This window comes from Heterocephalus glaber, unplaced genomic scaffold (genome assembly GCF_053883595.1).
Source record: "Heterocephalus glaber isolate CG9 unplaced genomic scaffold, H.glaber_assembly_v1.0 deba00001497, whole genome shotgun sequence".
NCBI lineage: Eukaryota > Metazoa > Chordata > Mammalia > Rodentia > Bathyergidae > Heterocephalus > Heterocephalus glaber.
In genome coordinates this window covers 4,725,532-4,753,151 of record NW_028258320.1, presented here as the reverse complement: position 1 = coordinate 4,753,151, position 27,620 = coordinate 4,725,532, and the positions used below count along the sequence as shown (strand labels likewise).

General features: G+C 49.0%; 4 protein-coding genes and 1 long non-coding RNA gene across 23 annotated transcripts in view; 2 read left to right on the top strand and 3 right to left on the bottom strand.

Moving 5' to 3' along the window:
- Positions 1-20,588, top strand: part of Usp49 (ubiquitin specific peptidase 49) — a 54,754-nt gene extending 34,166 nt beyond the window's left edge. For 5 of the 17 annotated variants that reach the window (XM_087184518.1, XM_087184519.1, XM_087184514.1 and 2 more), the window contains 6 exons: positions 5,749-7,084; positions 8,298-8,502; positions 12,212-12,320; positions 12,808-13,013; positions 13,684-13,728; positions 13,954-20,588. In XM_087184518.1, the coding sequence (XP_087040644.1) occupies positions 5,777-7,084; positions 8,298-8,502; positions 12,212-12,320; positions 12,808-13,013; positions 13,684-13,728; positions 13,954-14,144 (2,064 nt within the window). In that variant the 5' untranslated portion in view covers positions 5,749-5,776 and the 3' untranslated portion in view covers positions 14,145-20,588. Of the gene's footprint in view, positions 1-5,748; positions 7,085-8,297; positions 8,503-12,211; positions 12,321-12,807 lie in introns of all 17 variants that reach the window. The other 12 variants (XM_087184527.1, XR_015440245.1, XM_087184525.1 and 9 more) reach the window with 12 other exon arrangements.
- Positions 15,707-21,860, bottom strand: Tomm6 (translocase of outer mitochondrial membrane 6). Of its 2 annotated transcripts, none has more exons than XM_004846591.4 (3): positions 21,679-21,860; positions 21,075-21,179; positions 15,707-16,022 (listed from the first exon to the last, which is right to left on the bottom strand). In XM_004846591.4, the coding sequence occupies exons 1-2, from the start codon at positions 21,804-21,806 to the stop codon at positions 21,083-21,085; spliced, it is 225 nt and encodes a 74-aa protein (XP_004846648.1). In that variant the 5' UTR covers positions 21,807-21,860; the 3' UTR covers positions 15,707-16,022; positions 21,075-21,082. The 2 variants fall into 2 exon arrangements, with proteins under 2 accessions (XP_004846648.1, XP_004846647.1); XM_004846590.4 differs by lacking the exon at positions 15,707-16,022 and adding an exon at positions 20,591-20,881.
- Positions 21,861-22,274: 414 nt separating this feature from the next.
- Prickle4 (prickle planar cell polarity protein 4) lies at positions 22,275-24,340 on the bottom strand. Its single transcript, XM_013072815.3, is given in 5 exon segments — positions 22,275-22,540; positions 22,886-23,078; positions 23,626-23,829; positions 24,079-24,265; positions 24,267-24,340. Coding segments are annotated over 5 exon segments (924 nt in total).
- Positions 22,537-24,551, top strand: LOC110349604 (uncharacterized). 2 transcript variants are annotated; one of them, XR_015440246.1, is made up of 3 exons: positions 22,537-22,729; positions 23,154-23,415; positions 23,640-24,551. It is a non-coding gene; the product is annotated as an uncharacterized LOC110349604 (long non-coding RNA). The 2 variants fall into 2 exon arrangements; XR_002395674.2 differs by having other exon boundaries at positions 23,154-24,551.
- On the bottom strand, positions 24,550-27,539 carry LOC147825529 (uncharacterized). The gene is made up of 3 exons (XM_087184534.1): positions 27,194-27,539; positions 26,774-26,883; positions 24,550-24,906 (listed from the first exon to the last, which is right to left on the bottom strand). Exons 1-3 carry the CDS (start codon positions 27,303-27,305, stop codon positions 24,781-24,783), a joined length of 348 nt encoding a protein of 115 aa, XP_087040660.1. The 5' UTR covers positions 27,306-27,539; the 3' UTR covers positions 24,550-24,780.
- Between the last annotated feature and the right edge of the window lie 81 nt (positions 27,540-27,620).

Genomic DNA, 27,620 nt, shown 5'->3' with positions numbered 1-27,620 from the left:
CTTAAGAAAACTAGTGTAGCTAGAAACTGTATTTATAAATAGCAGTCCCAGTTATCTTATACATACACTTACACACACTTTGTGTATATGTGTGTGGTACTGGGGATTGAACCCAAGACCTTGCTCATGCAAGGAAAATACCCTACAAATGAACTATATCCACAAGTCCATTTTAAAATTTTATTTTGAGACAGGGTTTTACTGAATTGCCCAGGCTGGTCTCAAACTCATAATCTTCCTCAGCCTCCCAGAGTTCTGGGATTATGGGTGTGTGTCACCACATCCAGCTTGCCACAGGGTTTCTTGGTGATATGCACTGTGGTAGCAGTTCCGATGTCCTGTGTGTCCTATAACCCGATAGTCAGCCCCAAGACTTCAGTGGACTGAGGCTCATTCTTTTAGCAAGAGGACCTAGTAAGTGATGCTATCGTGAACTCTTACTGCATCTTGGCAGGGGGCCGGAGGGCTCTGCTCTTACTGTAAACATGGTCATTGGGGTCAAATGTTGTCAGTTTATCCATCAGTTACAAAATTTCTTGGTAAAAGGCTGGATGTGGTGGCTCACACCTGTAATCCTACCACTAGGGAGGCTAAGACAGGAAGATTGCCACGAGTGCCGGGGCAGCCTGGGAAATATAGTAAGCTCTAGGCCACCCTGGACTAGAGTAAGGCCCTGTATCAAAACAACAACAACAAAATCTTGTTAATTTTCACTAAGTTAAGGAACTGCTGCCTAGCTCTGTTATTTCAGTAGGGGCAAATTTGTGTGTGTGTGTGTGTGTGTGTGTGTGTGTGTGTGTGTGTGTGTGTGATTTTTAGCAGCTTTATTGGGAAGTAATTTATATCCAACAAACTACATATATTTACAGACTACAAGAAGGATTGATATACATCCACTCCAACATAGATACGGACATGTGTATACATTTTTATGTCTGACTAGTGCTGCAGAGAAGACAGTGTTTGGCAGGCACACTGCAGGGACAAATGATGATTTCTATGATTAGATTCTCAGAGGGCAAATTCTGACTTTCTCATTGGTAGTGGTTGGATTTTGCCATGTGGCAAGAGGGGAAGGGGGCAAACGGAAGATCAGATATGAAGGCTAAGGAGGGCAAAGACCCAGTCCTGCTTTTAGTATGGCTGGAGAAGATGGTGTTTGGGGGTGGAGCAAACTATTTGTACTGTCACTGGTGTCTGGTGACAGATACAAAAGCATCGATCTCTGTCATTTCCCTGCATAGTGGCCGTGATGGCCCCTTGCCATGGGCTCCTTCCCTAGAGGAACTCTGTTCCTTTTCTGCTGAGAAAGCAGATCTAATGTAAGGGAGACATCACACTGGCAGAAGCTTAAGTCTGCCGTAACCCAGGGTTAGACAGACCCACCCTTGAACATCAGCTCTTGACTGCACATCTTGTGAGGGCTCTGGCACACTCAGCACACGAGGTGCCCCCCCACCTGTGGTCATTTCCTCTGAGTTTCTGACCCCCTCAGAGAGTTCAGCCTCTGCAGGGTCCCTGAGCCGCGCCCTGACTTAGAGGAGACCCCATCACTCACCTGGCCACTGGGAATGTACTGGGGAAGGGAAGCCGCAGCCTGCAGGCCTCCACCTGCTCACGCTGCCCCTCCACCCAGATCTGAACTCCCAAGGCCCACCCCTCCCAGGGTCTGCCCCTACTTTGTAGTTCTTGGTTTAGCCATAAATATAAGAATCCAAAAGACTGGTACCATTGCATTCACACCCCTTTATAGTAATATTTGAGAATGTGGCCATCTTCTCTGGTGGGTTATTATAACTGGATCTTAATGTGATTTCCACTTTGTTTTCTAAACCTTTTTTCTTAGCTACAGATTGATAATAAATTATATTTTCATATCTCTTAGAAATAAAATATCAGCAAAAGATAAGATTCATTTTTAACACGTTATTTTTTTTTAACACGTTATTTATTAAAATGTCTTCACTGTATTCCCTCAAGCAGACTCTGTGGGTTTTACGATGGATGCAAGCCTGGGTACAGTTAGCCAGTAGAGGGGTTAAAATACTCAAAGCTGCCGCATATGGCAGCAAGTACAATCGCAGATGTTGATGACACCACGTAATTAGTATTCTTTTATGTAAATGAAGGCTGTCAGCATGTTACCATAGTGTCTCCTCTCTCTGAAACTGGAATTTATGCCATTCTGTCTCACCAAGACCAAGCAGGATTATTCCATGGCTCTTAGTTAAGAATAGACAAAAAAAATCAATACACTGGTGGGGGTTGGGGGTGCGGCTCCCCGACATAGATTCCTGTTTTCTCCTATTCCATTTTTGTTAGTTTCCTTCTCCCTCAGAAATTTTATTTCTGGTGATACCATTATACATTTAAGATCTGCTAAGAAATCTGTGTTTGAGAATAATTGGAATAGTCCAATTAAAAGACAATATTTTCAAGGTGTAGATTTTCGGAAAGATTATTATAATGTTCCTTCATCTCTCATATGGAGACTTTAAAATGTGATAAATCTAGAAGTTTCTCATCAGAATAAAAGGCAAAAGTTAAAAAGATTTCATTATCTTTTCATTTTCTACTTAGTGACATTTATCTATAGAATTATTTAAAGTATTGATTATGATCTTACGTGCTAGTTGATTCTGATTTTTGAAATAAAACTATGGTAATTAAAAAAGCAAATGCCAGTATTTTTGCAGGTTGCCTTTCCTTGTGTGCAGATGGGTCCAGGGTGTGCAAGGCCTTTATTACGTGGCTGATCTACTTAATGATGTAGATCCAGGCTGACATTTCATGTTTCTCCCAATTACACAGCAGGTTTGTCCGTTTTGGATATTGGGTGCCTGTCACACTGCATGATGTGTGTTTTATGTGGAAATGTTAGAATTATTGTGACCTTTGAGAATACTAAAGGAAAGCTGTTCATGTCAGAAAAATATAAAATAGAATTCCTCTTTCTAGTAGAAGGCACAAGGCTTCGTTCTGAAAAGAAGCAGGGTGGTATGGGAGGTGGATTAGACGGACATGCTTGGGCGAAGCCTGCCTGAGGTTTTGTTCTTTTTATCCTCTATATTACATGTTGGATAAGGATGCTTTTTTCTTTTGTGTCACCTCTGGGAGATTCCATTTCCTGATCAGATACAGTTTCCTCTAGAGAAGCCAGTCTGCCTGGGTGAGACCAGAGCGGTAAGGTGCAAAGTAGCCCTGTATTTTCCTGAATGGACTCAGCCTGCCATATGGCAGGTGAGTGAGTCACCACAAGAGGTTTGTAATGGGAAAAGGGCTGTGCAGAAGAGGATGTGCATGAACAGCAGATCCACAGATCAGAAAGCGAAATGGGAAGAATTTCCCAAGTGCCTTTCCATTTGACAGGTCTTCTGCACAGTAAAGGTGTGGAGTAGTTTTTGGTATTTTTCTATTGTGGCTTTTGGTTTTCTATTATATTTTTTCTAGCACATGAGTAAGCCGTGAGTGTTGTGGATGTTGTGCTGCTGCACTCCTACTTAGGGAGATGCTCCCTCTCTGGAGGGTGTGAACCTGTGCCATATTTTACAGGGTAAGAAAGCTCCTGATGGTAATTAAATTCCTAAAGACATCAAGGCAAAAATGAGGAATGGCCAAGCCTCAGGTCTTGAGTTGTAAGAGATATGGATCACATATGATTCAGTGAGTACTTACCTTTCAAAAGGAAGAAAAGCAGAGTGAACTAAATCTAGTTTAGGGCCTGGGATTTAGCTCAGTGGTGCCGCTGCCTGCCTCACAAGTACAAAGTCCTGAGTTTGATCTCTGGTACCAAAAAAACCCCAAACCCAACACTAGTTTATCCCGGTATGTTCAAGCCTGTGCTATGCTAGTACTGCAGCCACTAGGCACATAGGATTATTTTAGTTGTAATTAATTTGACATGCAGTCCCCTGGTCTCACCAGCCACACCCCCGTCCTTGGCAGCCACACTTAACTAATTGCTGCATGGAGAGAATATTCTGTGACTGCTAAGAGTCCCATTGGACTGTGTCAGTCCGAGTGGAAGAGTTTGATTTCTGTAAATGCTTCATCCCTATATAATTTATTGGATTAATACAATGGTTCTAGGGTTTTAATGTGCAAAAGCCTCATCTGTAGCTTTTAAAATGGAGATTTTTAAACCCCTGTCCAGATTTCAATTCATCAGATCTGGAGGAGGAAACAGGAAGTTGCCTAGGGAATTTGGATGCTGATAGTTGGTTGAGGGACTACATTTTGAAAAATTGTGAAAAATTGGGGAATTGCTTATCCCTTGATGTTTTCCCCCTTCATTCTTTTATCATTGACTGACTCTTGTGTGCCCCCAGTGATTGGTTGAGAGAATCATGTGTACCAACTTGTATTCTCAATTGGTATTATTTAGCAAAAAAGATTAATTGTTTGTTTACCCTTTAATATTTTTTTTTCTTTTGTACTAGGGATTAAACTCAGGGCCTATACACTGAGTTAGATCCCCAGCTCTTTTTTTTTAAATTTTGAGACATGGTTTTGCTAAGCCACCAAATTCCCCAGACTGGGCTTGAACTTGCCTTCCTCCTGCTTCAGCCTCCCACACTCCTTTCATCCTTGGGGAGTGAGTGTTGGGAAACAAATCCAGGGCCCCCACACATGGTAAGCAGGCATCTATAGGCCATACTCCAGCTCCTGGAAGGGTAATTCTGACAATACTTTAGACCTCTAAGAGCTGAGCACTCATAGATCTTGTCATTATAAAGAAGGAAAAAGAAATATAGTGCATGATCTCCTCTGCAGGAATTGTATCTAGTCAGAAAATGGACAGACTTATCCAGAGAAATTACTTAAATGATACTCAGCAACACCCAGAAAAATAATAATCAGAAAACTAATAATAATTAGGAAAATAATACAACAGAATCTAAATCCTGACAGTTGTCAAAGAGAAAGCATGATCTAGCTCTGTTGAGGAGCTTCTAGCTTCCTTTCCTTGTGCAAGCTGAGGGAATTTAAAACCAGGGAGTGGGGTATCCAAGGTCCAAAGGATAAATATTTTCTTGTGAGGTAGTTATTAGCTTCTTTCCTTAGAGAAGTTGCTTCCTAGGCTTCTTGTGAGCAATATTGAAGAAGCAGTGTTAGAAAAAAGTACTTGGTTGTTAACAAAGAGTATGTTCATATCCATCAACGGGCAGATTTGTTGCTAATTTTCTCGTCTCCGTGGTTAGATTAAACGCTGCCGTTCCAGCACCACACCACCCCTCCTCCTCAGTTAGACTGATCTGATTCTTTATTACCCTTTCAGCACAGCAGATGGAAGGGTCCCCACCCTTTCTACAAGGTGTCAGTGTTCTTTTTTAAAAAGATACATATAAAATGTTATTTAAATTGAAGCCCCATTGGGTATCACTAAGATGATACTTTGTGGAAGATTCATTTCCTTTCCTTTTTTAGAATAGGGTCTCACTCTGTAGCCAGACTGGCCTGGATCTCCCTCCTGCCTCAGCCTCCTAGAGTGCACTTTTTTCTCTTTTCCTGATCCTGTGTCTACATTGAAATCAACCTGAGGTTGCCTTTTTGTTTGAGGCTCTTTATCTTTCCCTTGGCAACTGGGAAGAGATAAAGTTTCACCTTTCAAAGGAAGGAATTTTGAATTGAAAACGAATGAGTCTTGAGTTGAAATGCCAATTGCAGCCTTCCTCTGGAAAATTTTGCTCAAAGTTTTTGTTTTGTTTTTCCTTCTCCGTCCCCGCCTTTGGGGCCCTGCTGCACTAGGTTGAGGGAGTGGCGACTGAGCTGAGACATGGATAGATGCAAACATGTAGGGCGGTTACGGCTGGCGCAGGACCACTCCATCCTGAACCCCCAGAAGTGGCGCTGCCTGGAGTGCGCCACCACCGAGTCGGTGTGGGCCTGCCTCAAGTGCTCGCACGTGGCCTGCGGCCGCTACATCGAAGATCACGCCCGGGAGCACTTCGTGGAAACCGGACACCCGCTGGCCATGGAAGTCCGGGATCTCTACGTGTTCTGCTACCTGTGCCAGGACTACGTGCTCAATGACAACCCCGAGGGGGACCTGAAGCTGCTGCGAAGCTCGCTGCTGGCAGTGCGCGGCCAGCAGCAGGACCAGCCGGTGCGGCGCGGGCGCACTCTGCGCTCCACGGCCACGGCCCCGGGCGAGGATGCTGCCCCGCCACCGCGCACGCCCCGGGGGCAGCCACAGATGCTTGCAGCGTTGTGGCACCGGCGCCAGCGCCTGCTGGCCAGGACCCTGCGGCTGTGGTTCGAGCGCAGCTCACGGGGCCGCGCGAAGCTGGAGCAGCGGCGGCGCGAGGAGGCGCGGGAGCGCAGCAGGGAGGCGGCGCAGGCGCGGCGGCGCGAGGAGAAGCGACGGCTCCTGGAGGAACTGGCGAGCGCGCCCCCGCGCAAGAGTGCGCGCCTGCTGCTGCACGCGCCGCGCCCCGCCGCGCCCGCACCCCCTGCACCCGCCGTGCTCAAGCCACGCCGCCAGCCAGCCACGGCCCCGGGAGTCACGGGCCTGCGCAACCTGGGCAACACCTGCTACATGAACTCCATCCTGCAGGTGCTCAGCCACCTCCGCAAGTTCCGGGAGTGCTTCCTGAACCTCGACCCCTGCACCACTGAGCACTTGTTCGCCCAGGCTGCGCACCGCAAGGCTCGGCTCTCAGCCCCGGAGCCGCAGGCCCGGAGCGACAGAGCTGAGGCGTGCAGGCGCGACGGCCTCTGCTGGAACGGAGGGGTCTCTCTCAGTCGGAGCCTGGAGCTCATCCAGAACAAGGAGCCCAACTCCAAGCACATCTCGCTCTGCCACGAGCTGCACACGCTCTTCCGAGTCATGTGGTCCGGGCGGTGGGCCCTGGTGTCGCCCTTCGCCATGCTGCACTCCGTGTGGAGCCTGATCCCTGCCTTCCGCGGCTACGACCAGCAGGACGCGCAGGAGTTTCTGTGCGAGCTGCTGCACAAGGTGCAGCAGGAGCTTGAGGCTGAGGGCTCCACACGCCGGATCCTCATCCCTTTCTCCCAAAGGAAACTCACGAAGCAGGTCTTAAAGGTGGTAAACACCATCTTCCACGGGCAGCTGCTCAGCCAGGTAGGTGTGCGCCGCCCAGGGCCACCTAGGTTAGCCAGAATTGAGGGTGGCTGTTGTCCCTTTGTGTTCACAGTGCTGGCTTTATTGGAGAGCTTGCCCACTCTTTCCAGCCAGATTACTGTCAGAGAAGACCTGGGTAGCCCAGAATGTTCTTTGTTATCATTAAGTGCCCATGGCTGCTTTCCATCCTTTGATCACTTGTGGGGAACTGAATACAGCCTGCCTGTAACCCTGGTTCCATGGTAGTTTGAAAGAACATTCTTCCTTTTTTATCTACAAGGAGGAGAGCTGGCTGAGAGCATGCCAAAGACCTAGACAAGCCTCCTTCCTAGTCCCCTTTGCCTTTTATTCCCGGGTCTTTAGCCAGATAGGGACCTAAGCAAAAGTGTATAGATAAAGCTTTGTGAGACTATGCAGAAAGAATTTTCATAGATGGGGTGGGGGCAATTTAGGAGATTTGGGTAAAACTGCACTGAGCTACTGAGGTTTTGTGTCTCCATCTTCAGGGTTTGAAAGACAGTTGAGTGGGAAGGGAAAAGAGTTCAATGAGAATTTTTTTTTCTTTTCCTTTGGTACCAGGGATCGAACTCAGGACCTTGCGCTTCCAAGGCAGGCAGCGGAACCACTGAGCTAAATCCCTGGCCCTCACTGAGGCTTTTTTTTTTTTTTTTTTTTTCACTGAGGCTTTTTGAAAGCATGTGAAGTGTATCTGGGAGAGTAAAGTGGGAGAGAATGTCTGATCATTACTCTGAAACTGTAGACAGAGGATCAGGGTAGAAGTGGAACAAGGAACAGAGCAAAGGAGTTGCAAGTTGGCTACATGGAAGAACTGAAGTCAAAAGGAAAAAGAAATATGAGGGTGTGAGATGCAGACAACAGCTGCAAATTCTGTCTAGCCTGGCTGCTTGGATGCCTACACTAACCTGCAGCCTGTGTGCTGGGCGTTCCTTGGTAGAGCTGCTGTGGAGCATAGCAAGACAGCACTGGGGGAGTCTCTCTGCTCTGGAGTTCAGCTGTGTAATGCATAGTGGTTAGAAATGTACACCAGATGTCATCCATTCTAGTTCTTTTCATTAAAGCTCTATTATTTTAATATTATATTTTATTTTTTGAAAATTTATACTTGGTTTTGGTAAAGTTATGTTCCTGTACAAAACAAAAAATGTATATGGGAACCATGAAAATTATATAATTTGTGATCTTTTCCTTCTAGGTCACGTGTATATCGTGCAATTACAAATCTAACACCATTGAGCCCTTTTGGGATCTGTCCTTGGAATTCCCTGAACGCTATCACTGCATAGAGAAGGGATTTGTCCCTTTGAATCAGACAGAGTGCCTGCTTACTGAGATGCTGGCCAAGTTCACCGAGACAGAGGCCCTGGAAGGGAGAATCTATGCTTGCGACCAGTGTAACAGTGAGTGCCCCATGGAGGATTTGGGATGGTATAATGAGAATAGCAGTTTAAGGTACTTCTTTTCCCTCTTTGGTCAAAAGTAACACTGATGATAATGAGTGGTCCTAAGCCATCATTTAAACATTCCTTCCTTATGTTCTCTGAGAATAAGCAATATGGACTTTTGTATTAAAAACAAAGGCCTAGGAAGTGTGCCTCCTTTTACTCCTCCCAGTTGGCATTAGTTGTTATCATGACATATTTGGAAGTGGATCCTGAAAGAGGGGCTCTTGCTACAGGGGCCCTGCTTAAATTCATGAATGTCCTGTTAGAGTGTGGCAGCTCTTTTATAATCTAAAATCAGGTGGCATAGCCTCTTTGAGGTCTGTGGTATCAGAACAGCATTATTTTTGTACCAAATTGGTAGGTTTAAATCTGTCAGAAGTGATGCTAAAGACCAGGACAGCAGGTCTTAAGGTGCCCAGTGGCAGTTTCCTGGGTATTTTCAGCTTTGTTTCTTCACATGTTTGAAAGGTTCACATTTCAGAGAAGTCATAAGAAAGTGTCTCGTATCATTCCTTTCATTTTAAATTGAGGCTTTTCCCATTGGTAATATCGGCATCTCATGTCTCGCCACACTGACAAGTAATCCTTCTGCCAACCCAGCATGTGCACAGGAAATGCAGAGCAAATATAGGGAAGCTCATAAAATACGTAATTAGTGGACTGTGCAAAGACCTAGAAATCAGTTTGCAGCCATGTGATAGTTGACACTGTTAAGTTTTGAAAATGTTGTTGTTGTTGTCCTGCAGGCAGTTGCAGTACCGAGGATTGAACCCAGGGACCCACACATGCTAGGCAGGTGCTGCTCTACCACTGAGCTACAGCTCCACTCTGAAAAAAATCTGTTGTAGCACTTTTAATATATTTTGCATAAGGTAGTTGTGGTTTTTGTTTTAAGTACTGGGGATTGGACACAAGGCGTCCCCCTTGCTAGGCAAAAACTTTACCCTGAGCTGCATCCCCAGCCTGGCACATGGTCTTTATGTTGTTGTTGTTGTTGTTGTTGTTGTTTTTTGTTTTTTGAGTCAGGGTCTCATATGCAGTTCAGACTGGCTTTGAACTCACTATGTAACCCAGGCTGGCTTCGAACTTGCAGGTCCTCCTGCCTCAGCCTCCCGAATGCTGGGATTGCAGGTGTGCGGCACTATACCTAACTCAAGCACATGGTCTTTTAAAATAGTAAATTGTGGAAAACCTGTTCTACTCTTTGAAGAATCAGGACAAAAGTGAAAAATCATACTTGATATCATTTTACCATTTTCAAATTTGAAATATTGTGCTTGGCTAACTATAAATCCACCTGTCCTGTTCCATTTTGCCAAACAGAGGCAGGTGAGTTAAATTGTTTTATTAGACCAGTATCTGTTTTTGTTTTTTATTTTTAAAATTGTGGCCCATAAAGCTTTTTGTTTGTAAGGAGCAAAAGAATGTTAATAGCTTTAATGCCATGATTCTAGATATAGTGGAGGAGACAACTAATACTTTCATTTATTTTTTTTCAGACAGAATTGTTTTTCTGGCTACCAGATGTGCCAGTTTATCAGGATTTCTCTAGGCAAGAACACATGGTGGCAGGGAAGGAAAGCTGTGAGAGGATGAGATGCATTGATCTGTCACTTGTGAGGCTTCAGAATTGCAAGTCTTCTACCTCTCTGTGTGGCCATTTTCATCAAATGGAGACAGAACTGATCAATTTCAATTGAATCAGTAATTTCTTTTTCTTTGTGAATTTCATTTTAGGGAAACAAAGCCCGAGTCCACTTTGTCTTTATCTTAGCTCACGTACTCCCTCTGCTGAGGGTGGCAGTCACTGCCAGGTTCCCAAGCAGAGCTGCAGTAATTAAAAAAAATCTGGGAACAGGAATGGAAATAGGGCCAGGCCCCTCTCTGAATGCCCCTTCTGCTCTTGCCCTGAGTGCATGACTGCAGGTCCTGGTGAAAGCTGCCGCTGGGCACACTCATCCTGATGTGGTCCATCACAAGGTGTGTTACATCTCCACAGCCTGTTGCCACAGAGAGCTGTGAACCACCATCAAAGTGCTTTTCCACTTTCCCTGAGGGCTGCAGATAGGCTTTGGAATCAGATAGAAGGCGCTCCATCTGCTGAGACCAGGACAGCAACAGCTCAGAGACAGTTAGCAGGCCCCTCCGTGGATCACTCATTTTTTATTTGCATTCCGGTGTCTCTTTAATCTCAGTAAACACTCTCCAGAAGGCTTCTGGTAGAAATTAAGAGGACTTTATTTCCATTGCCAATTTGCTAAAAATTTAGAAATGCATTTCCTCCATAATTCAGTAGCTTCAGAAACAAACTTAAGAGTCAGAGCACTGGTTCTGTGTTGGGCTGGGTGGCCTTAGCTGGCCTCCCAGCCTTGTTCTGATGGCCAGTACTGCACTTCTATCCAAGAACCAGGTTTCAAAAACTAGGTATGGGGAGCCAGGCATGGTGGCGCATGCCTGTAATCCCAGCACTCCGGAGGCAGAGGCAGGAGGATCACTTTGAGTTCGAGGCCAGCGTGGGCTACATAGTGAGTTCATTGCCAGCCTAAACTACAAACCAAGACCCTGTCTCAAAAAACAAAAACAATAAACAAAAAATAGTTATGGCGTAAAATCACAGAACCAGTAAAGCTTATTCTCTTTTTTTTTTTTTTTCCAGTACCGGGGATCAAACTCAGGACCTTGAGCTTGCAAGGCAGGTGCACCACTGAGCTAAATCCCCAGCGCCCAATAAAACTTATTCTCTGAACATTTGTACATGCCATCCACAAATTGTGCTGAAAAAAATCTTGTTTAGATATTCTGTCCTTGGGTAATCTTATCCTTTTAATCTTTTTCCTAAGCCTCAAATATATGCATTATTCCCTGTTTTACTGGTGAGGAAACTGAGGTTCAGAGTTTTGAATAACTTATTTAGCACACAACCACCTGTGAGCAGGAAAGGGAGTTAGGCCTGTTTAGTGAAAACAAAAAGACTTTGAAACTTACAGTACATCACAATTTCAGTTATCAGTCTAGAAAAGCATAGACCCCTAGAATAGTCAACTCTGTCACACTGTGGCGGTGACCCTCCATTATATCTCATCAGTAAATCCATGGCATCCAGAGTCTGCCATCCTGAAGCTGTACCAATTGTGGAGGTTGCTGTGGGCAAAAATTTGAAAGACGATATATCCAGATTAGGTCTGTTTGCTTATAACATCAACCCAAGTATCAGTAGCTTAAAATGAGATGACATTTTATTATTCTGTTACATAAAAGAAGTCAGAGGCTGGCTCGGTGGCTACATGGTCATCAGGGACCCAAGCTTCTCCTCCCTGTTTTGTGAAACTGGTATAAGGCTTCCATCCTTGAGGCGACCTCAGAGACCTGCAGGAAATGTACCAAACCGTGGGGAGAACAAAGGGACACAGCTTACAACTGAGTTAGCTCTCTCAGTAGCTGTCCCAAGAGTCAAACAGTTACTCCTTTCATCCTAGCCAGAACTCCAGAGCCACACCATGCAGGCCTGCAAAGCTGGGTCACATTGCTGGCCCCAGTAACATTGAGGTTCGAGTCCTGAGACATGAGGGGATGCATATTGAGTGGCAAGTCCATGTCTCTGGCATCTTGGGGAAAGAATGAGACATTTCTCAACCTGTGTCTTATGCCCTTCCAAACCATATAGGCAAGCGGCGAAAATCCAACCCCAAACCCCTTGTTCTGAGCGAAGCTAGAAAACAGTTAATGATCTACACACTACCTCAGGTCCTCCGGCTGCACCTTAAGAGATTCAGGTGAGTGTGTGCTGGGAGTCCCGGGGCTGTGAGCTGTGGGGGTGGTTGCTTCAAAGGCTGGGAGAGGGCGGATGTCTTCTTCCATGTGGGGAGGAGAAGCCCATTCCCCTGAGAGTATACAGCTCCCGCCCACCAAGGCAGGCTGGGTTCTGCTCTGTGACTGTCTCCTTGCCTGGCCGGCACTGCTGTCTTCTTGCAAACCCTCTAGCCTTGCTTGGGCTCATGTGGATCCTTCTTCAGGATGAAGCATAAAATAAACTGGGAAAAAAGAGCAGGCAGAAACTGAAAAGATTGGTGCCTGAGTTGCTCGTTAAGCCATTTCTAGGTTCAGAGTACTTTGGGGAACAGTCACAGCAAATCTGTGTGGATGTTGATGATTACCAGTTTTTGATGGGAAAGCAAAGCCAGAAGCTCCCCATTATGCCTCACTCTCCTATGACTGTGCCTGCCAGTTTTCACTAGTAAGAAGTTTGTGCCCATGTTCTAGGTGGTCTGGCCGTAATCACCGCGAGAAGATTGGGGTCCATGTCGCCTTTGAGCAGGTATTAACCATGGAACCTTACTGCTGCAGGGACATGCTCTCCTCTCTTGACAAAGAGACCTTTGCCTATGATCTCTCCGCAGTGGTCATGCATCACGGGAAAGGGTTTGGCTCAGGACACTACACAGCCTATTGCTACAACACAGAGGGAGGTGCGTGCGCTTTTCTCTGTGGGGTGGGGACACGGAAGAGGGTTGGTCTGTCCACATTTGATTGCTTTCCTTTTATTTCCATCCCATGGGCCACCTAGGGGGAAATTACATACATTAAAGCCCAGTGGAAAGAATTATGAAAGTTGGCTTCATATTTTGGATCTTTGCCACCTACCATGAGACTCTAAGAATGTAAAGGAATTGACACACATAGAAGTGCTTGGGGCAGTGCCGAGCACATTGTGCTTGCTTGGCTGGTGTTGGGCTTATTACAGTGTGACCCAGAGTGCTGGTTATTGGCAGTATTGTTATGGTTGCTGTGGTAATGCTACCTCTGCAGACCCCAGCTTCCTTCTTGGTTACGCACAAACTGGACCTGTGTAACCTCATGTAGCTGTGCTGTGACTCTCACCAGCCTCAGTCATAATAAAGCTGGGGACATTGCTGGGCACTTCCTGTGTCCTCACTATCTCCCATACCCAGGGAAGTGTGGGGAGGCAAGGGTCCCCAGGTGGAGCCTCCTGCGGCCACCCTGTGGCAGATGGGCAGATGTGTTTTGAGCAAGGCTCCATCTTGAGTCCCTCAGCCTTTGAACAAACTCTTTCATTTGTAAGAATGTTTCCTGTATCCCTTCTATTTCTGTTCTTTTCCTCCTTTTCTCACTACTTAGTGCCCAATATCTTGGCTGGCTGTGTGGAAAGCTCTAATGGACAACGTAAGAGCCTGAGTAAAATGAGACAAAATTAGCCCATCAATATTGGTGTTGGGTGTGGTGGGGTAAAGCCCGTGGTTGCAGGGAAGCCTGGTTCCATTTACTTGTCCCTTCCCTCGGCACCGGGAATCCAAGGGCCCTCTGTGCCTTTCTGCACTCCTGGTTCTGTACCCAACTGGAAATGTGCATCAGATAGTCATTTTCTCTTTCTCCCCTTTGGTTTCCTAGGTTTTTGGGTCCACTGCAATGACTCAAAGCTGAATGTATGCAGTGTCGAGGAGGTGTGCAAAACCCAGGCCTACATACTTTTTTACACTCAAAGAACAGTGCAGGGCAATGCAAGAATCTCAGAAACCCAACTCCGAGCTCAGGTGCAGTCGAGCAACAAGGATGAAGGCCGACCTCAGAGCCTCCCCTGATCTGAGGCAGCATCACAGACTGGCTGGCTGTCCTTCTGCTGGTGTCCATTCATCTGTGCTTGCATAGGGCAGAAGGGTTACTGCAGGAAGATTGCTAGGTTTGCTTCACTGGGTCTAGCGTAGAAGGTGCCAAGTGACTCATGTCCTGCCATAACATTCGTAGTCACTTGCTTTTGAATGCTTTTGGAAATGTCCTCCTTTCATGAAACAAAAGGAGTGACTTCTATGAAGAGCATTTCACCTGAATAGAGAGGGACCCGGGTGGAGGAAAGAGGGGTAAGTTGATCGTCCAGCTGAGAGGGCGGCAGGGCTTAAGTGTCCAGCTGCTGAGGCTCTGCTTGCAGCTCGGGAGGAACACTCCCGAGGTGGGGCCAGCAGGCAGGGTGTTGGAGGGGTTCGGTTCCAAGGTGGGAGGTAAAGTCTAAGGGTTTATTCCCACAAAGGAAGTATCCTTCAAGGGTTGAGAATTTGCAGAGTGATTCTCTTAGGGGCTAGCAGTCGAGTGGAGTGAGAGGTGCGGAGTGAGGGTTTTTGCATGTCACGCTGCCTGCTGCTGCTATCGATTGCTCCACACTTGTGATAATTCATAGAAGGAAGTGAAGGGCTAGAGTGTGTTCTCTGTTGCACACTGACCCAGAAGTCACCGGTGGCTGTCTCAGTTCTGCAGTGGCTCCCTGGCTCAGGTCTACGGGAGGCTTGAGGTCACATTTACACTTGACTGGAGGTGGGCTGTCAGAAGCTTTTGGAGAGTGCAGAGGGTGGGCTGGCCCCTCCCTGTGCCTACACCCATTCCCACCTTGTGTGGTGTGCATGCACAGCCTCCTCTCTGGCCCAGCAGCTCCTGCGTGCACCTGAGAGTGAGAACACTGGTGCTGTAAGGTTTGGGAGTTTTGCTTCCCAAGGCCATGGGAATCACTTAGGAATCCACCTGTAGGTGTCCAGCTCATTGTTAATGGCCCTGGCCGGTTTCCTTCCCAAACCTCTTCCCTACTGTGCTTGGCCCACCTGTCCTCAGTGCCTCAGAAAAAAAAGCAAGACTGCCCACCCAGTACTCCAGTGCTAGCAAAATACACTCTTCTCTTTAAATCGGGCCCAATTTGAATGGAGCAAGGTTGCCTAGATGAAACCTTCCTGGCCATCAGGCACCAGCCTCCTTACTCGGCCTCGCTGGGGACAGGGAGACTGGCCCGACCATCATTGCAGTTCGCTGCAGCAAGCCCAGCCGCCCTCGGAACACTCATCTTGATGGAGGGTATCATGTTAATGTCTGAATTCTGGTGGAGCCACCAATGACGCATGAAGGAGACAGGTGTGGAAGGGAGCTCGCGGGGGTGGGAAGTGGGGAAGTGAGGCTAGCAAACAAGGGTTATAGCTTTGGCAGTGCTAATGAGCCGCATTTCCCTAACAGATCGTAGCATTTGCTGTTGACTTCTTTTGCGATGAACTCTACCATGGGACCTACCAGACAGCACTGAGGCATGGAGGAAATTCAGACAGAAAATGGCTCACCCTGATAGGGAAGGAGTGACTGTTTTAAATTAAACTTGCTTTCTCCAACACTGTGAGGTTTCTGTAATACTAGCTTTTATTTGGAAGCGACAGCGTATGGCATTTTTATGCTGCTGGGTTTATACTGTCCAGTGCAGGCTTCTTTGTGTAAGTGCTGCCTGGGCTTGCCCTCTCCTGGACACTGTTTTAAAGTGTCACAGCTGCTGCGCTGCCAGAGGCCTGGTGTGAAGCTACACCCGCAAGGTCCACGTCTGTAAGTTGGTGCGGCTGGTGTGCTTCCAGGAAGGCCCATGAACATGAAAGGAGAGCGGACAGGAAACCGCAAATCGTGCCTCATTGCAAATCCAGTGTTTATTCTAGAAAGAGAACCTACAAGATAGAGAAGAACCAATTGAGCTTCTGCCTCCATCTGCCCAGGGGGAAACAGTATCATAAAAACATAATGAATAATTAAAAGATCTTCAAATTTAATTTTTAAAAATACTTTTATACCAAATACCATAAGGATTATTAAGCAGGTTAAGGATTTTGTAAAATAAGTGTGTAACACAGCTGAGCACCCCTCTATGAAATTAATAAAATCTTTTACAGTGAGTTGGAACAGAAACCAACATCAGAGTCCCTTGACCACATGCTCGTGAAGGTGGCCCCTGCAGCCAGACCCTCAGGTACCAGAAGCAGTAGCACTGAATGTTGCTATTACGTGAGCACTTAGGGAGATTTTTATTACAGGAGAGTTGGCTGCTGCAGGAGCCAGTGGCTTTTATGAGGGAAATATCCCTTTGCCTTTATTTACACATTGGAAGTAGATGAATGTCTCAGTTGCATCTTATATTGAAACATTCTAAAGAGAAGAAAAACAGAACAGGTAGAAGTTGATTAGCTGCTGCCAAATGAAGCCCAAGATCTCCTGCTGAATCTTCAGGGGCCTGCTTCTCTCCCAGGGCGATAGTGAAAGTCCTGCTCCAGGAACCCTTGGCCGTTGACTGGTGTGTTTACTTGCTGCTCTAGCCAGCCAACATGAATGCACCCTGGCCTTCAGAAAAGATTTCTTACCTCAGTCCAACCTGACCCTCAGACTAGTGCTTGCCTGACAGCTGCACCCATGCTAGCGTGAAAATCTTTAGGAATGCCCTCAGCAACAGCAGTGAAGCTCTTAGTAAAGGTGGGACAGAGCTCTTGACAGCTTTGGTCCAGCCCCTTGGGCTGGGGCGGGGGCAATGCCACACTGTAAAGAATTTCTAGACATCTCTTCAAATGTCACGAATAAAAGTAGAAACTGTACAAGTGTTAATGTGTCCTATGGACTCAATAGCAGAGTTTATTTTTGTTTTGAACTGCGAGGCTTCTAGCGTCAATGATTGTATCAGTTCCCTGCTCTGGCTGTGCTTGCAGCTCCATCCAAGTACAAAGGAAGGACCTGTGTGGTGGCTTGGCTGGCAGTGGGGTGTCCCCTAGCATGAGCCCAAGAGAGGTGACAGTAGTGAAGAAGGAAAACTTGGTTGGGGGTGGGGGTGGGATGGGGATGGGAGGCAGGAGGAGGAAGAAATGGTTTGTTTTACTTATTGATAAAGCTTTGTGATCTAATTTTATACAATTCATAAAATTTGGTGCCTTGTACTCAAGTATGGTTTGCATGAGATTGAAAAGATTAAGGGAAAGGATTCCTTCTTGTCATTTCAAGTTGCAAATGGGTCTATGTAGTGTTTAAAGGACATTTGGTATCACAGACTTTTTAAAGCATTTATCTCATGTGTGTGAGTGCAAATTATTACCAGCAAGTTCTGAAATATTATTGTAGTGTCCAAGTTGTCTACTTGTGATTACTCATCAAATGGCTGTCTTTCAAGGCCGACTGTGTACCCTGCTGCTGTTCCCTCCCATGTATGTTCCAAGCAATTATGCTGGCCTTTTCACATCAGGCCGGAAGGCTACCCCTTCCTAATGTATACTCTGTCCCTGTCTAGGGTTATAGCTTAGGAGTGGAAGGGTTGCTTTCCAGCTGGTTGGAGAGCACAAATGATCAAATGATCAAAAAGGCCTTTTAGTTTTTATCAAAACACTGACTGATGCTGGGCAACTTACAGGAGAAGTCAAACAAAGTGGTCCCTCCTGAAGTGGTACCTTCATTGGTTCTAAGTTCTTTTGCACAAGATATCAGGAAGCAGTGTGGAAACAATCCCTTCTATGTAAACCTTTCCATTGTAAGGCAAGCCAGTGCACTGTGTAACATGCATAGGGAATGACAGAAGAGAGAAGCCCGTGGGCCAGCTCTCTCCATCCTCTCCCAGAGCAGGCGGTGACTGGGCTGGTCTGAGTGGCTGCGGAAGGCCTAAGGGCCAGGAGGCTCACCACAGGGCTGTGCACAGCCTGTTTTTGATCCATCCAAACCTAAAGTTTCCACTGAGCTCATGAGACTTCACCAAAGTTCACTTTTCTAAGCACACTTGATAACTGGGTCTCTCAGCCTGGTTACTGGACTCATTTAAGCGGAGAGTTCTGTCTCTGGGGTAAAACTTCTCATTGCCACTTAATTTTTTACCCAGTAAGTATGCATCTCTCTGGGGGTTCAGATTCTTTTTAAAATGTTGGAAAGCGCCTTCTAAATAGGACTGTGAGGTTGGTTTGTATCTTACACATTTAATAACCATTCCTTGGTTTAAGGCTGTGGCTTTAACCTTTATGTACTCCTTCAACCCACAATCATTCCAATTACATTGTAGCTACTATAGCTTTGAAGTAAATTGTCATCTTGTGGGCTCTTTCCATACTTATGTTGGTGTGTTTCATTTAAAATCCGATGAGCTGTGGGGATGTAGCTCAGTGGTAGAATGCTTGCTTACCATATATGAGGGCCTTGTTCAGTGCCCAGCATCACACATGCACACGCACACATAAACAAAATAAAATCCAACTAGCCACAGAGATTTTTTTGGAGGACTTTGTGTTAACTAGCCAGGGCTGAAAAGTGTGACAGGATTTAAAAAGACTTCCCTTGAAAATGCTGTATTGGCAAACATGTGAGCCAGCACTTTCATTCACAGAGTTACTGTCCATCAGTAACCCAGGAAGTGAAGACAGGAAGATTACAAGTCTGAGGCCAGCCTGGGCTACACAGTGAAACCCTGCCTTAAAAAAAAAAAAAAAATATATATATATATATATATATAAATATAAAAAAATTTTTTTGAACTTGTAGATTTGGTTGCTTTATTTACTAAATTGTTATTCTGAGGAATTAAGCCAGTTTAAATGAAATTTTACCCAGCCAGCATAATGGCTTTAAAAACTAACCAACAGTATACACAAGTACTACTTGAAACATTAAATTTTGAGTGAAATTTAAATTATGCTTTTGGAACCTGCCACGTCTTAATTTTTGCTGGATTTTGATTTTCAACTTTGGAAAGTTTTAGTCAAATAGAACCACCCGCAATTATGAGATCAGGTAGGAGACTAAGGATATAACTCATTCCTGTAAGGAACAGGAGGTGCTGCTATTTTTTGTCTTAGCGGTGGTCTGATGCCAACTGGATGGGGTTTAGCATCTATCCAGTACCTTAAAAATGTCTCCTCCTGGTTGCTACTTGGTTGCAACAGCTTCAAACCTAAGCCTTGTTGTCATGCATGTGACCGTTCATCTTAACAGTCAGTGAAGACATAAACCTAGCAGAGCATCTGTGGTCTCAGAACATAGACTCTAAAAGGTCCTGGTTTTTATAGTAAGCCAAACCCAAGGCTGAAGCTCATAATTTGTTATTCCTATCAGACAGGATCTATCTGATGAATATTCACATGAGAACCAGGGATGGTGGCACATGCCTGTAATCCCAGCACTCAGGAGGCTGAGACAGGAGGATCGCCTTGAGTTTGAGCCCAACCTGGACCCTACATAGTAAGTTCAAGGCCAGCCTGAACTTCACAGCAAGACCCTATCTCACCCCCCCTCCAAATCATGAGAATGATGCTTTTTAAAAAAAAAACACAAAAACATGTAACAAGAATCAGTCTCAAAGAGCTTTCACTCTTTTCCCTTGGTACTGGGAGTCAAATCCAGGGCCTCGTGCATGCAAAGCACACACTGTCACTGAACAACACCCCCAGCATCTCAGTCAACTTTCTTAATCAGATTTATGCCAGTAGGATGAAGACTGTTCTGTTTACCTATAATGAATAAATTGCCAGACAGCACTTGTCAGCTGTGACAAGCCACTGAGATCATTATACTGATCACCTTTCAGATTCATGTCCTTAATGCTACACCAGTTACACAGGAGATTTGGCCCATAAAAGCAGTATATTTAAAAATGCTAGTAAATTGATTAAAGAAAAATTATTGGAGAGAACCTTTTCTACTTCCACCTCTTTCTATGGCTACATGAGCTTTCCATGCCAGTTCTTTATTCCGTTTCTAAAGAGCCCCAAGCCCTTGTCCGGTGGCATGACCATAGATTTTAGGGTCAGAAAACATACTTCTTGCAAAGGAAGCAGCTTCCTTAGTGGTGTCACTTTATAGTGTCCACCGCCGCGGCTTGCTTAGTTTGCCCCACCTACACATCACAGCCCTCTTACTGCCACCACACCTCATTCTTTTCCAGCAATGATGCCTCTCTGGTGCCTGGAAAACCCACCTGGTGCATGCACTAAAATGCTATGCAACACCAAATGGCTTCTCCCCTGTTACTGCTCAACAATGGACATCCCTCAAGAATAAGCTTCCCGTTGTGTTAGTGTCAGTGTAATGTGGGTGGTCTCAGTGTCTATTTCTTTTTTTCTTTTAAAATGAGGCAAACCACCTTCATTACAATCCATGTTTGGCGCTTGTTCCTGTCTCTTGAGTGTGAAATATAAATCATGTTTTTATGATTTTTGTAAATCTTGACTTTTTACACCTTGTTTTGTAAGCAGAAGTTTCTTATTAAAAGAATAAAATGCTGTCTTTGTGTAGAGTCTTTATTACAAATATTTGTTAAAGCATCATTAGTGCTCCTTAGGACATAGCAGTGATTGCCCCCTACAGACAAAGACTATGTACAGAACTTTACAGAACAGAGGCAACACTAGCAGAGGCTGGCTGCTAAGCAGAGAATGCAGTTCGGACAAGGAAGAGAAGAGGAAGGGCCCCTGGGAATCAACTTAAGCTGCCATCCAGAGCATATCTTGTGCTGGTCACAGACTGTAGGTTCTAGTTGTGGAAGGTTTGGGTACAGTGTAAGAATTTCACGTGTCTGTAATCAGATGACAACAGGTGGTGTTAGAAATGGCACAAAACTAAAAGATTTAAATCCCCGAACATCTAGAAACACGGGAAGAGCCAAGGATTGTTACACTGAGTCTCTTTCCTCCCTTTGGTGGAACAGTTGACATAAATCATTGCTTCTCTCGGCCCCGAGGACTCCTGAGAAGTGGTTAAGTGCTTACCTATTGGGCTACACCCCTGGCTGAGGTGCCATTAGATCAATGTCACTCAAGTTCCTGGCCAGCCAAACTCCTGCAGCGAAGAGTCCCAAATTGAGGATCAAGTTCCTGGGCACAGAAGGTATTTCATTAACCTCTTGGTCACCGAGTCACTTGTATGCTTAATGAAGAAACTGGCTTCCCATCACCACCTATCATCACTTCCGAGGCCACCATAAATGGGGGTTACAGTAGGGCACGTTACCTAATCCCCGCATGGGAATTTGGAGTTAACTTCTCCAACTAATAAGGGCAGAATCAAAAGCCATGGCCAACTAAGCATTAGTTCAGAGCTGAAAGGCCTGTTTGTGTTGGCGCTTCTTCCTCCCGGGTCTCCCTAGTCCAGGTGACATTCTATACAGATAAAGCCACATGATACACCGACTTTGCCACAGGGGAATTTTCCCGGGCAAGAACCTCAGCAAAGCACAGCAGGAGCCAGAAAGAGGCCACTCTGTTGGCACCACACACTCACGCATGCACCCAGGGACGCCAGCCTCGCCACGAGGGGGAATACAGGAAGGGTCCAGGCGAGGGCCAGCGGGACGAAACTCCTGGGCTCGGTTACCTCCGGAAGTCATTCCTATCGGTGGCAAAGCGGTAGACGCCTCGGAGCCAATCTCCCACGTTGTCCGGAATTTCGGGGTTTTCGTTTGCCGAGCCCGCAACGCCCACCGAGACCCCACTGGAAGCCATAGCAGCACCTCGGAGCTCCGCAGCGGTTTCACTCGATGCCCGCAGCGGCGCGCCCCAACGACGCACTTCCGGTGCAGCACTTCCGCCGCCGGCAGGGGGCGCCGCGGCTCGGTCGGCGGTCCGCGATCCGGGGAGAAGGCCAATTCCAGTTGCGCGCCCAAGAGGTCCGGCGGCGCGCGGCCCGGCTTTCCCATCCCCTGCCGCTAGTCCCACCTCTGGGGTCCCCCGTCACCCACGCCGAGGAATCATTTCATTGGCTCCGAAGCAGGGAGCCTGTGGGGGTGGGGGGACCCACAGGGAAGCGCAGCTTGGGGGAACGAGGCTCCTCGAAAAGTCTCCATCAAAAGTCACAGGACGCGAGACGCTGACGTTTGCCACCTCGCTGCCTCCCCCAGGGTGCCCCGACTGCGTTTAGTCTCGATCGCCCCTCTGCCCGCCACCTGCCCCCCGCACCCTCGGGTCGCGCCGCTAACAGACGGAGCAGCGTTTACCCGAGGCGTCTCCGTCCCCCGGGATCTTCCGGGGCCCGGGAAGGCGCCGGCCTAGGAAGAAGCCCTCGGGTTCTGACTCGGAGGACGAGGAGCAGGTGGGGCAGGGGGCGCTCTCCTCGGGTTCCTGGGTTGCGTCCGGGCCGCCTCGACCTCTCGGGGTGTCCGGGCTGCTGCGGGGGACTTGAGCCACGTCGCTCTCCGGGGCGCGGGCGCTTCCTCTGCTGCGGTCGGATCCGGCTGCCCCTGTTCCGGGCGTGGGGCAGAAGCGCGGGTCTCAGTCCCCGGGCCCCGTGCGCGCCCTCGCCCCGCGCGCGCCTCCTTGCGCCCCGGAGCTGAGTCCCCGCCTCCCGAGAGCGAGTCTGGAGTCACCGCCCAACCGCAGCGCTGAGTAGGCTCGGGAGGCCGTCGGAGCGCGGCAGCCAGGGACGCGCGGTGAGAGCTGAGGGCCCCCGAGGTGCGGGGGTGGAGTTGGAGGGGAGGTCGGGCCGCTGCTAGAGGGATGGGCTGGCGGGGGACGGGGATGGGAGCCGTAACCCATAAACCTGTCGCCGCCTCTTCCGCTGTGACCGGCACCTTCTGCTCCCTTACCCGGGAGCGCCTGCCCCTCTGGTGCCCCTGCCGTGTCTGGGTAGCGGCTCTCGAAGCAGCTGGGGCAGCAGGGGCTGCCCCCCGGCAAGGTATAGCTCCCCCCAGCCAGGGGCCCGGCGCAGTCCAGGCAGCAGAAGTGGTTCTCGTGCCAGCGGCGTCCCTCTGCCTCGGTGCAGCGCCGGGAGAAGATCAGCTGGGAGAGGACGGGAAGTGTTTCGGTTCATTCATTCATTCCCTCATTCATCCATCTGATAACCACGCCTCACAGCCAGTTCACACTGAAGCGAGTCCAAGACGTTCCCCGTTTGACCACCGTCACTCTCGGAGCCAGGAAGGGCTGACTGGCTTAGCCAGGTTCCCCGGACTAGCAGGTGGCACAGGCAGAAGTTGGATCTCTGCTCCTGAATCCCAGCCCCCTACCGCTCATGCTAACCTTAAAGGAACTTTCCAGCATGCTTAGGCACTGCACTGAGCTTCAGGCATACTGAGGTGAACATCCGTCCAGGAACCCAGCTCCAGACCAAAGAAATGTGAGGGTTTTGCTTGCGGTGGGGGAGGGCAGAGATAAAAGCAGCAAGTCCCACACCCAGTGCTCAAGTCCCAACATAGGGAAGAGGATGGTCCCAGCCAGTTCCTAGTACTCCCTTACCCACTTATTGGGAGAAACTAGCTCAGGAGGGAGTCACCTGCCACAGTGGGCCCTGGGTAGAACCCCCTTACCCCAGCCCTCAGGGCTCTACCTGATCACACGCAGGGCAACGTGGCCTCAGCAACTCAGCATGATGACGGCCACAGTAGAGACGCCCATCGTGGTAGAAGTAGATGAGGTGCATCAGGACCTGGCCGCAGGCCTGACAGGCAAAGCAAGGCCAGTGCCAGCAGCGCTGCTCACCCTCAGGCGCTGCGAACACTCCAACTTCTCCTGGCTTCAGCTGCTGCCTGCACTGTCGGGCAGGGTTCGAGTTGGGCTGAGTCCTGACCACCCTAGTTCTTCCCTCACAACCCCACTACCTGTTCTCTTGTACCCCAGAGGCCTAATCCCACTGCAGCCTCCACCACGACTCCCAAACTTGGTCCCCCTTTGTCCCTGACATTTGGCAAATCTGTGGAGCTCCAGGAGCTGCCCCTTTGGCAGAAGTGAGAGGACAAGGCGCGGGCGAAAGGGCAGGCTTGGAGTACAGGGGACTACACACCTTCTCACAGGTGTGTCCTTCAAGCTCAGGAGGTACCAGGTGGGCCACCCCCTGTCCCAGGGCCTTCTGCTTCCGCTGGGCACAGAAGAGCCGCAGTTCGGCCAGCTCCTCTTCCCCAAGGGCCAGGCAGTAGCGCTCCTGCAGAAAGAGGCCTCCACTATGGTGGGGACAGCCCCACAGGCAAGGTGAAGGGTTGGCTGAGAATCCTGAAAGGCTTAGCTGCTGGGTGGAGAGGTGGTGGAAGCTTAGGAGAAAACAGCATAGACACAGAGGAGAGGGGTGCAGGAAAGCCTGCCTCAGTCTCCCCCACTGCCCCCAGGAGCCCTGAGAGCCCACAGCACTGACCCCATCACCCTCTGCCTAGGTATTTTCTCCACTGTTCTCTCATGCTCCCATCTTCCTCCCCAGTTGAACTGTACGCCTTTAGGGTGGGACACACAGGGCGTCAATAAATACGAAGCAACCATGCTCTACATTTGTCCATTCCATTATTGATTTCAGATCTCCATGTCCATTTCTCACTTGCTAGTGAAGCAAGCTTTGGTAGGCAGAGCAGATGCTACTGCGCCCATCGTGTCCATGTGAGAACTGGGGCTGGAGGGGTGACTTCCCCCAGCTAGCGGCAGAGCTAGGCCTTAAATTCATGTCACCTGACTGGGACCAAGGGCCTTCCCATTGTAAGTAAAGAGGGACAGAGGGAAACTAGTCAGGGAGGCGCACATCGCTGTCCTGAGGAGGGAGCTGCTGCAGGAGCGTCCAAACCCCAGGCCAGTTTGGGGGGAGGCTGGTGTCCCAGGGTGGTGGGTCCATGCTTGGAGCTGCAGGATTCTGAAGAGAGATGGTGGAAGGGGAAGAGGAGCCATGGTTTCCTTTCTCTTCCCCTTTCCTCCCTCATTGCCACCCTCTCCTCCAATCTAGAGCAACTTCTTAGCCCCTCTGCTTGGAGGTAGATACTGTATTCCTTCCAGCTCAAGGACAGCAGGTGGACTTCTGCATCTGGTGTGCCTGGAAGGAACCCCCAAATCTTCCTTCTTATATGTGAAGCTGCCCCCCTCCTCTCCTGGAGCCAAAGCCCCTCCGTGTGCTTTAACAACAAAGACCCCTTAGGAGAGGTAAAGTGGATTCATATGAATTGAGTTTAGAGCCAAACCCCCATGTCCTGAGGAGGTTGTGGGGTCAGGAAGTCCTGAAAAGGGCCACGAGAACTTGGGTACAAGGCAAACTACTTCCCAGATGGGAAAGGGAGGCAGGCTAGAAGGCACAGTGGTCTCAGGGAGGGCAGGACGCTCACTACCCCAGCGGAGGTGTCCTTGGGGCCCTCCTCTGGCAGCTGGCCTGAGTCACCATCTGAGTGGACTGCTGGACCTGGCTCCCTGGAGATAGGACTGTCCTCTGGGTTGGGCCAGCCAGCGTTCAGCACCAACACTGGGGGCCAATTCTGCCCCAGAACAGTAAGAACACCTCCATTCACTGGGCCTCACAGTGCGCTAGGAACTGCTAAGTGCTTTATGGTGTTATCTCAGTCCTGCCCACAGCCAGGGAATGTAGGGCGGGCATTGTCCCCATTGTACAGATGGCCAAACTGAGGGTCCATGAGCACAAATGGCAAACCCAAGGTCAAACAGTAAGTGACAGAGCCAGATGTCAAGGCTGGCCCTCTCAGCTCCAGTTCCTGAAGTTCAAAGTGTGGGTCTCCCATGATTGGGCTGGAGGGAGAGGCGGCAAGGGCATTTTGCTTTTCTGGTGAGACTTTGGGGAGGCTGCCTTTCCTCCTTACCTCATGAGCCTTCATCCCAGAAGCCACCATTCCTCTCTACTCCTCCACCCAGCAAGGCTGTTTCTCACCCCTCCCTCTGTAGCAGACCAAGCCTTCCAGCTCTGCACATTTGGGGCTGGCTAAGGAGCCCCTCAACCCATGAGCCTTCGCAGCCTGCCTGACCCACAAGATTTCATAACTGCTCTTTCTCTTTGCTCTCCACATCTCTCTCAGCTCCTCTTGTATTCCACAAACTCCCCCAGGACAGAAAGGTTCTGGCTTCTATCTAGAGAAGCATTTTTCCTCCTTTTCTGGGTTGGGAATTAACCCCAGGACCTTGCACATGTTAGGCAAGTGTTACTGTGAGCTATGTCCTCAGTCCCTATGGTGCAATTTCATAGGATAATCTTGGTTCCTGTCTTTGGCCTTCCTCCCTGCCAAGTCCTGATGCAATTACAGTATCCTGGCAGTGGCAAGTGACTACCAGAGTTGAGAAGAGATGGGCTCTGCACTCAAGGAGGTCACAGGCTAGTGGAAGACAGAAGAAACCAGACAGGACAGAGCCAAGCTCTATGAAGATACACACTTGGGGGAAAACAAATCTCAGCAAACTTCTGTTTACTTTGTGCCAGAGACTATTCTAGAATCTTACATAATATGGTCCATTCTGAGACTAATCCCATGAAATAGTTCCATCATCCCATTTTGTCATTGAACTTGATTAAGTAACACCCAAGATCACACCAAAAGGCTCGGGTGGCTTTAGGAGGAGGCCTCAGAGTTGACAGCAGCTGGCACAGGAGGGCCATCACCAAACCTCTGGCCCTGCTCTGGGGTGGACCCAGGTTCGGCCCCTGACAGTCATGGTGCTTCCCAGCCCTGCACCCTCATCACCCTCCCTTCCTGCGCCACCCCTCCTCCTTCCTGGCCCACACCCACCTGCTTCCTTCCCGTTCTGTCCCCCAGCTCAGGTTTCCTGTGGAAGGTGGCCAGGATGGGGTGTTCACCCTCAGGGCCAGGAGCAGCCACTTCCTCTGACATCTCGGTCCCTGCTCCAGGCAGCAAGGAAGGAGAGGTGACTTGGAGCCCCTGAAGGGGACTGCCACCCTCTCCCTGGTTAACTGTAGTTTGTCTGACACAGGAAGAGGTCGGGGATGAGCCCTCTAGCCTTCCAGCGCCCCCTGTTAACTCTACCTTCATCTTTCTAACCTGCCCCATCGACCGCTGCCCCACTCCGTCCTCCCTCTCAGACGGGGACCCGGCTGAACCCTCTTCCCCCAAGCTCAAGGGCACATCCCCAACCCCTGTGGCCCGGAGGAGACCCGGTGCCCACGTCTTCCCGGACTGCGTGGGACGCACCTGGCGGCCAGGACGCGACGTGGTCTCGGATCCTCCAGGCTCCATCCTGCTGCGGGTCCAGGGGAGGGGACGGGGACTCCGCTGTGTCCCCCCAGTCCTGCGTTCTGTCCATGGGGTTTGGGACAGACCCGCCCCAGGGGCTTGGTCCTTCGTTCCCCAGGCCCGGCTAGGGAACGGGCTGCAGAAGGCGCTTGGGGAGGCCCTCCCCGGGTCCCCTTCTCTCAGCCCACCCCTGGGACTTTGGTCCTGCTCTCTCCTCTCAGTCCCCTGACCCCCTCTTCTAACCTTCGAGCTTCCCTTCTGCTCCCGGAGTGCCCACACCTCGTTCCCTCGGCCCCGCCCCCGTAAGCCCCCCCCAAGAGGGTCCCGCCCCCCGCCCAACCCCGCCCACTCCCGTCAGGATTCCCAGCCGCTGGCCCGGAGCGCC

Bases quoted from the DNA above. Each gene is read 5' to 3' on its own strand.
- Tomm6 (XM_004846591.4), bottom strand. From the start codon at position 21,806: ATGGCTTCCAGTGGGGTCTCGGTGGGCGTTGCGGGCTCGGCAAACGAA. The intron at 21,180-21,678 runs GTAACCGAGCCC...TTCTGTGCCCAG, and splicing joins GATAGGAATGACTTCCGGAG to GAACTTGATCCTCAATTTGG.
- LOC147825529 (XM_087184534.1), bottom strand. From the start codon at position 27,305: ATGGACAGAACGCAGGACTGGGGGGACACAGCGGAGTCCCCGTCCCCT. The intron at 26,884-27,193 runs GTGCGTCCCACG...TGCCTGGAGCAG, and splicing joins CGTCGCGTCCTGGCCGCCAG to GGACCGAGATGTCAGAGGAA. The intron at 24,907-26,773 runs GTGGGTGTGGGC...ATCTCTCTTCAG, and splicing joins ACAGAACGGGAAGGAAGCAG to AATCCTGCAGCTCCAAGCAT.